We start from the raw sequence: 9,064 nt of genomic DNA on the forward strand, positions 1-9,064 counted from the left end.
TCATTCCACTACTGGATTTTGTGTGTATCTCGGTGACAACTTAGTTGCTTGGAAATCTAAAAAGCAAACTACAATTTCCCGCTCTTCTACTAAGGTAGAATTTCATAGTCTTGCTGCTGTGGTCACTGAAATTTCTTGGCTTTAGTCCTTACTCTCTGAGTTACAGGTCCAACGTTCTAGAGTGCCTTCTATTTGGTGTGCTAATCTCAGCTCTGTTATGATGGCTGCCAATCCTGTTTTACACACACGTACAAAGCACATAGAGATTGATCTCTATTTTGTGCGGGACAAGGTGTTGCAGCAGGTGATCACCGTTCAACATGTCCCAGCTGAAGGTCAATTGGCTGATTGTCTCACCAAACCAATTTCAAGCTGTCGTTTCCCTTTTCTTAGGGACAAGCTAAGTGTTGTCTCCTCAACCACACTTAGTTTGAGGGGGGCTATTAGAGATAATTAGTTTTACCAAGACAATTAGTTATACCAGTGATTAGTCTGTTTTAGAGTACATTCTGTAAGAAGTTAGTTAGATCTCTAGCTATTTATGTATTGTATAAATATTCTGTAATATTATTCAATCGATACAATGAAATCATTCCATACAATTGTCTTGATTCTTTGAGCATTGATAGTAAGTATGTATGTGTAATTATATCATCCTACTGCAAGTGGTTTATTAGTTCAATGCATGCTATTATTATTAGGCAGCATGTCAAGCAAGTCAACAGTGAGCAAGGAGGTCCTCCTGGTGATGGTGGTGTTGGTCCTCCTAATATTATTATTAGGAAATAATATTAGAGGATCTGATGACGGTGAGGTGTCTCTTTTGCATGGGCTGAGCCACTTGGCACGAATGTATTGGTGCTTTCTCCATGGGGCCAAGTGCATCTTCTTCTGCCTCGTGCACTTCTTAGCTGCTGCGCACATTATCCTTATCACCATCTCTAATCTCTCCACTTTCCCCACGTACATTTCTGGAAGGAGCTGAACGAGTCTCTTGTATTCCTCACTCGCCCGAGCCATGTCGAACTCAGTCCTCAAGTTTAGCTCTATTATCACTCGAACCTCTTTCTTTCTGTTACTATTATCCACCACATCCACAAACCTATGCTCCCCTGTTTGGTTCAAATCCATCAAATTTAAGCGATTCATTGTTTGGATAATATATTTCTAATGAATCTTTTAAATCACAAAATATATTTCACAACAAATATATCATTTATATATATATATATATTTATGTCTCAAACAATTAATTATTTTTAATTTGAAAAAAAAATATATGATTTTAAATACCAACAGAAAGGTACGACAACTCATTAATAATAAAAAGTATATAGATAACAAAAAATTTTCATTTTAATTTTAACAAAATATTCTAAACATTTAATAGAATATACCTATAAAACTAATTAAAAAATAGATATTTATTAATACAATTCAAATATTATAAATTATTATTATTATTATAATATAAAACTACATACATAATAATTATATTAATATAAAGTCAAATTTTAAAATTATAAAGTATCATTATAATAATATATAATACATAATCTTAATTTTTATTAAAAAAATTATCATTTATGTTTAAAATATTATCATATTATATATATATTTAAAATCATAAACATTATTTTGGTTTAATTTTTCATTTAATATATTTATGTAATTTTTTTATATATAATATTATTTATTTACTTTTTAAAAATTTATATGACAATAATACCCATTTAATAAAAATAATTAATATATTCTATAAATAAAACCAAGTAAATGTGAATTGCACGTTGCTTATATATAGCATGTAATAATAATATATAAAAAAATGACATAAACATATTTAATGAAAAACTAAACCAAAACATTGCTTATGATTAAAAATATATATATAATATGATAATTTTTTTAAATAATTTTTTTAATAAAAATTAAGATTATGCATTATATATTATTATAATGATATTTTATAATATTTAAATTTATATTAATATAAGTGTTAAATATCTAATTTTGTATTAAATATTATTATAATATTTGAATTCATATTAATATAATTAGTAAAAAATTAGGATTATATATAATTATCATAATAATATTTTATAATATTTAAATTTGAATTTGAATTTGAATTTATATTAATATAATTATTATATATGTAGTTTTATATTAAATATATTATTATAATAATGATATTTTATAATATTTGAATATGTTAAAATAATTAATAAATGTCTATTTTTAATTAGTTTTAAAGGTATATTTAGTTAAATATTTATTATATTATGTTAAAATTAACAAACAAATTGTTAAAATCAATAATTTATATTACCTACACACTTTTATATTTAATTTTTCCTTTTCTTTTGATTATGATTATGGTAGAGATAAAATATAAAAGGGAAATTTACAAAAATACACTAAAAGTTAAAAAAATATATGAAAAATACAGTGCATTACAAAAATACGGAATTTTTGGATAAAAATACGGAGTGGCAAAAGCGTAAAGATGGAGTGGAAAAATTGTAAATAAAAGTGGTCAAATACAATTTTTGTGATCAACGTTTACAAATTTGTAAATATCTGTTGCAATGTTTGTAAATAATATTTACAAAAATCAGTTTTAGAATTGCATTTTTTTTTTACATAAAACTTACGAACAAATTCGTAACTAAATTTTTTTTTTTTGTACCAATAGTTTACAAATTTAGTTTCATAACTTTGAAAGATATTTTTTGTAACTAACATTTACGAAAATAATTTATTGTTAAGAGATCGTAACAAAAATTTACATAAAAATAATATATTTTATCATATTGTTATAATATTATACCAAAAAATTACAGGAAGGAGCCATTTTATTTATACTATACAACTCAAAAATATAAATTTAAGATATTCATTATTTATAAAACACTTTATTAAGGGAAATCTACAAAAATACATTAAAATATAAAAAATATATGAAAATCTATTACAAATTTGTAAATACCTGTTACAATTGTAAATATTTGTTACAAATTTGTAAACATCTATTATTAAATGGTAAACAATTTTGACATTTTTGTAACTAATATTTAAAAAATTAGTTTAAAAAGAGATTAAATTGTAACTAAAAAAATTATTTTTGTAACAAAAGTTTCTTAAACTAATTTTATAATTAGAAAATATATTTTGTAACTAATATTTACAAAAACATTATATAATTTTTATTAGCATAATTGTAACAAAGATTTATAATTTTAATTTTAAAATATTAAAATAATAATATTGTGACGATCATTAACTATATTGTAATATATAATTATTAAACCAATAACTAATGTAACTCATAGATATTGATTTTTTTTTTAGTAATCATGGATATTGAATTCGAAAGCAATAAATAAAACATAAATTTATTTAGTTTGATCAATTTTTTTAATTATTTATCCTTTGTTATTTTTATAACATCTCTCAACATATATACTACTAATTTATTGATTGACTTAATTAAAATAAGTTTATTTTTAATAGTAATATTATATGTTTTCTTAAAGCAATATCATAATTATTTTGTCTATATAATGCTTTGTTAACCTATTTAAATATCAAGTAAAAAGTAAAATATTAAAAAAAAAAAAAAGAGATAGAGGAAAAAAATGTAGACTACAAAGACAAAAAAAATGGAGAATATTAGCAAAATGACAAAATAAATTTAGTTGATATATATTTATATATAAAAAGTAGCATATTATAAAAAAAAAAACATTTATACTACCGTTGGAATCATTGGATGGGTGATTCAGCAAAAACAAAGAATTAATTTGTGGGTGGAGACTAAAGCAGAAGTCACAAATGGGAGAGATAATAATTATACCGTAAATTTGTAATGAATTTATATAACCGTATATTTAGACTTTTTTCTCAAATACGGTACAATTTGTAATTTTCCCAATATAAAAAACAATGATACTGCACACCAAAATATTAATTTTTAATATTCCTATGTTTGGAATGATTTTTTTTTTTAAGTTTGGAAAAATTATTACTTGGAAATGAGAATATACTTCATAAAAGGGTAATAATCTTAAATTTTTCAAAAATGTATATTCTAAATATTCCTATCAATCATACTACACTGAAATCTACATAGTATTAATTTGAAATTAATTTTTTAAGGTTATATATAAGATTCTCTTATTTAATCAAACAATATTCGAACTTAATTCTCATGCACAACCAAACAAAATTTACAGTTATATTATTCTCTTTTATATTATAATTAATAAAAATATTTTGAACTCCTCATAGAATATTTTGAACTCCCCATACCAAACGCCCCAATAGTAATGATACACTAATTTTTAAAAATAGTAGGTCACACATCACTAGCTATGTGTTCATTGTGTTATGTTTTGGTAAATATTTTAGATGCACATATCATTACTCGTCTACTCTTAATCCCTAAATAAAATAGTGTTACATTAGAAGTGGGAAGAAAAATTTACATAATATTGTTAATTTGAATTCTAAAGAAATATTTAAATATATAGGGTTATTGGCATATATGCTTCTAATACACAGTTAGGTTTAGGTTAGTGGGATCAGAAAACGCACTAAATCTAGTAATACTGTAATTTCTTTTTATTTACTATTTTCAAGAAGTGATATCTTTTTATTTTAAATTCAAATAATGATTTTTGTATATTATATATTTTTTTTAAAATAAAACAAAGAAATCTTTATACCTGAAGGGAAATCAGGTGAACACCGCCAGTTAGACTTGCAAAAGGTACTATTGTAACTGTCGTTTCGAAGCCGAATGGACACTTCTCTCAACAGACAGTTCCGGAAATCGGCGGCCTTTGCTCTCCCGCAACCGCACAACCTTGTCTTCGACATCTGCGAGTACTCCTTCACTCCTTCACTTCTTTACTGATTTTTCTTATATCTGTTTCCAATTCACCACTTCTCCGCAAACTACCCTGTATTATACATAAACAAATAATTATATTAATTCTCAGTCCTCTACCATTATCATCATCAATGGAAGTAAATGATTATGATAATAATTAAGTACCAGCAAAATCTGTTGATGAGTCACCCAAAAATCATTACTATCATTTTCTGCTAAACCAGCACCGCCATTATTACTAATGTTATCTTGATCATCCTCGTCGTAAAATTCTTCTTTGTTTTGGTTAATTAGATCGTTATTGAATTCACGATCATCGCCGTCGAGATATCTAAAAAACACATCGGAGTAGAAGCTCTGATGGTACTGCTGGCGGTGGTGGTTGGGCTGGTCATCATCTGTAGCAGGTTTCGAATGTTTAGGGTTAGGGTTAGGGTTGTTAATAATGCTAAACCAGGAAGATAGTTCGTATGCACACCGCTTCACAACATTTTCAGGGTTTTCAGCCATGGATTCAGTTGAGTAAGGTTTCTAAAGCGCTCTCTCTCTCGACTTAATTATAATAAACCTAGCCTACACTCTCTCTAGCTCTTTCGTCATTTTTATATTAAAATTTGGATCAGACGTGGACGCTGCTTTGCTAGCGTGGAGATTTGAGTATTCACTCACGTAGCATGATTCTATTGGGCAAGCTAAATCAAACCGGGTTAGTATGCTACTCGATCTCTCTCCAATAATTTGAATGTACATAGATAAACATATAAATAAAAAATTAATAATAAGAAAATTTCAAATGGATAATACTCGAATATTCTTTTTTTTTTAACAAGATAATACTCGAATATTCAAATTCATTCATTCTACGCTTTTTTTCAATTTTGGGTATACAAAAATTATGCGTTTTATATCCTAATAAGTTAATTGTGAGGGTGGGTGTGGCCATTGATGGGTGAAATTGTAACGATTCCCACGTGGCGTAATCAGGGACGTTACCTCGTACCAAACTTCAATGATCATTTGGCTAAAAGTGTAGTGATATTATTGGTAGAAGTAGAATATTAGATTGGGAACGCTGTGAATACGCGTCGCCTCGTCAATGGTTTTGGCTTATGCATATCATTTGGGGCCACGGAATAACTCCCAATTCAGCTCTCAATTTCGTAAATATTGTCAAGGGTTGAGGGTATTTTCATCAATTGAGTTCCAATAATGTGATAAATAGCTAGCACATTATTTCATTAAGCCTTTGCACTCAATAATACAACAAAACTTTTTTCTCGTATAAAATAAGACTATCTCTTTCACTAAGCCTTTGATATTCGACAATTTAGGGGTTATGGGCACTGGTGTTATATGTATATAACATGGATGTATCATTATCAATGGGAAATTTCATGTATGTACGTAATAACTTACTAAATTTTTTTAATATGTTAACATAAGTTATTATCCCAAATATATGACAATTTCAATTTTTTAGACAAAAGTGCCCCTAACATTCAAACACTTATTTTCTCTCTCAATCCAAATTTTTTCTCTCTAACATCTCTCATTCTCTCACTATCTCACTCTCTCTAATATTCTAATCTTGTAGATCTCGAAAAAAATACAAAAATTAAAAAAAATCATCTGAAACCGACATTTGAGTAAAAATATATAAACCTAAGGTTTTCGTCAAATTTCAATGCAGAGCATCGAATATGCATCGAAAAAGTATCGTTTTGGACAAAAATCAAGTTTTCATGATTGCATCGAAACATCATTAATGCACCAACGATTTTGCATCGAAACACCAACGATTTTGTATCGAAACACCATTGATTTGGCATCGAAACACCATCGATTTTACATCGAAAAATCATCGTTTTGGCCAAAAAACAAGATTTCATGATTACATCACAAGAGCATTGAAACACCATCAATTTTGCATCGAAAAACCATCGATTTTGCATCAAAATTCATTGAAAACACCATAAAAAAGCATCTAAATTGCATCAAAACGATGCATTTTCGATGCAAAATCGATGTAATTTTGATGTTCTTGTGATGCAATCATGAAACTTGATTTTTGGCAAAAACAATATTTTTTTCGATGCAAAGTCAATGGTGTTTCGATGTTCTTGCGATGCAAACATGAAAACTTGTTTTTTCGCCAAAACGATGCTTTTTCAATGCAAAATCGACGGTGTTTCAATGCAAAATCGATAGTGCATCGATGATGTTTCGATGCAAAATCGATGGTGTTTCGATGCTGTTACGATGCACTCATGAAAACTTGATTTTTGGCAAAACCGATGCTTTTTCGATGCAAAATCGATGGTGTTTCGATGTTCTTGCGATGCAAACATGAAAACTTGTTTTTTCGCCAAATCGATGGTGTTTCGATGTTGTTGCGATGCAATCATGAAAACTTGATTTTTGGGCAAAGAGATGATTTTTCGATGCAAAATCAATGCTCTGTACTGAAATTTGACGAAAACTTTGGAGATTCATATTTTTTCACTCAAATGTCTGTTTTAGATGATTTTTTTTAAATTTTGGTCTTTTTTCGAGATCTACAAGATTAGAATGAGAGAGAGAGAGAGAGTGATAGAGTGAGAGAATGAGATATGTTAGAGAGAGAGAGTTCATATTGAGAAAGAAAATGAGTATTTGAATGTCAGGGGTATTTTTGTCTAAAAAATTGAAATTGTCATATATTTGGGATAGTAATTGTTGATGGTGAGAACTTGTCAACGAAGTTAAGTTAGAAAAATTAAAGTATAGTGCTTATAAATGAAGAACTTCAAAAATCTAAACAGAAACTTAGAAAATAGTTCCAGAAGAAAAATGGAGAAAAGAACTTGCATTTCTCTTTTGTGTCCAGCTACAGTGTTTTTTCCAACCCCCCTCCATGTGGAAGTGGGGTTCCTTTTATAGTGGGCTCTAATGGCCCCTGATACATTGTGGTCCAGGGGACCAGATGGTACACAAGTACACTGTTAGGAGAGTGGTCTCAGGGGTAGTGGTGTTGGCTCCAGTACGTGGTCAGATACCACGAGGATGTCTCCACTACTTATTTTGTACGAATGTCAGAGGAGTGGCACCAGGCGTAGTGGTGCTGGTGGTGGTGTTGACTCTAACATCTGGTTAGAAGCATACAGGCCATGTCCCCTCTCCTAGTACTCCCACTACTTGTATGGCGGGGATACGATATCCGTACTCTGACTCCTCTAGGATTGCAGGTACATTCCATACTCATGCGTGTACCCTACACCTAGTGGATGTTCTCACCTTCTGAAGGCGTGCTTGTTGATCTAGCCCCTTTATGTCTATCTAAACTTCAGATTGCTTATTGACGAGAAAGGATACGTACGGGAGTTAAACCTTGCTGGCTGGGTTAAAGGGGCTAGGTGTGAGAGGTCTCGTGGGGTGCCCAGGCATGAGGCCAAAGTGAGGCCATCTCTCGCGAGACCCCTAAGGGCATCCCTGACATACGCGGGTGCGAGGCCCTGATGCGCAGATGCTCCTGGTGGTGTTGCATGGCGTGTGCGGGTCCCAAGGGTGTGCGAGGCACAAAGCCCTTGGCCTCGCTATGCGAGGCTGTATGTTGGTGCGAGCCTTCGGGGTGGTGCGCATGGACGAAGCAAGACGGGGCCTCACGTGTGAGGCTCGGGTGCGTATGGATGAGGTGACACGGGGCCTCACGTGCGAGGCTCGGGTGCGCATGGACGAGGCGAGACGGGGTTTCGTTGTATGAGGCTCTGGTGTGCAACCGAATCGCGAGACACGTGTGAGTCGTGGGCAGCCTCACATAGCGAGGCCCTTGTGGCCTTGGCAGGTACTTGTGCATGTCGGGCAGCCTCGTATGGCAAGGCCCTCGGGTCTCTCGGGGCATCTTCACTAAGGCCTCCTATGAGACATGGGTCTCACGTGGGGAAAAATATTGGGTTGCTCGGTTTGCCCGAGGATAATGAGGGTAAACCTTAATTGTTTTTCCTTGGTGGAATTTTGAGCATCCACCCTTGCCCCCAAGTCTAAGAGAGGGCCTTTAGGCTCTCTGGTAGACTTCTTTGGTATGGTGCCCTGAAAGCATAGGCGGTGTCTGTGATGATCCTTGTTATTGCTTGAGCTTGGGTGTGAGCCCATTTTTTGGCTTCGCGGATCCCAATCCAGATGCCAAGCTCC

The 9,064-nt window shown here is 31.3% G+C and overlaps 1 protein-coding gene across 1 annotated transcript; it reads right to left on the minus strand.

The window, feature by feature from the left end:
* Positions 1–523: 523 nt before the first annotated feature.
* Positions 524–5,572, minus strand: LOC133801872 (uncharacterized). Its single transcript, XM_062240094.1, has 4 exons — positions 5,063–5,572; positions 4,949–4,967; positions 4,731–4,907; positions 524–1,112 (listed from the first exon to the last, which is right to left on the minus strand). Exons 1-4 carry the CDS (start codon positions 5,405–5,407, stop codon positions 679–681), a joined length of 975 nt encoding a protein of 324 aa, XP_062096078.1. The 5' UTR covers positions 5,408–5,572; the 3' UTR covers positions 524–678.
* Between the last annotated feature and the right edge of the window lie 3,492 nt (positions 5,573–9,064).

This window comes from Humulus lupulus, chromosome 9 (genome assembly GCF_963169125.1).
Source record: "Humulus lupulus chromosome 9, drHumLupu1.1, whole genome shotgun sequence".
NCBI lineage: Eukaryota > Viridiplantae > Streptophyta > Magnoliopsida > Rosales > Cannabaceae > Humulus > Humulus lupulus.

Bases quoted from the DNA above. Each gene is read 5' to 3' on its own strand.
- LOC133801872 (XM_062240094.1), bottom strand. From the start codon at position 5,407: ATGGCTGAAAACCCTGAAAATGTTGTGAAGCGGTGTGCATACGAACTA. The intron at 1,113-4,730 runs GTATAAAGATTT...TGAACCAAACAG, and splicing joins TTCACCTGATTTCCCTTCAG to GGGAGCATAGGTTTGTGGAT.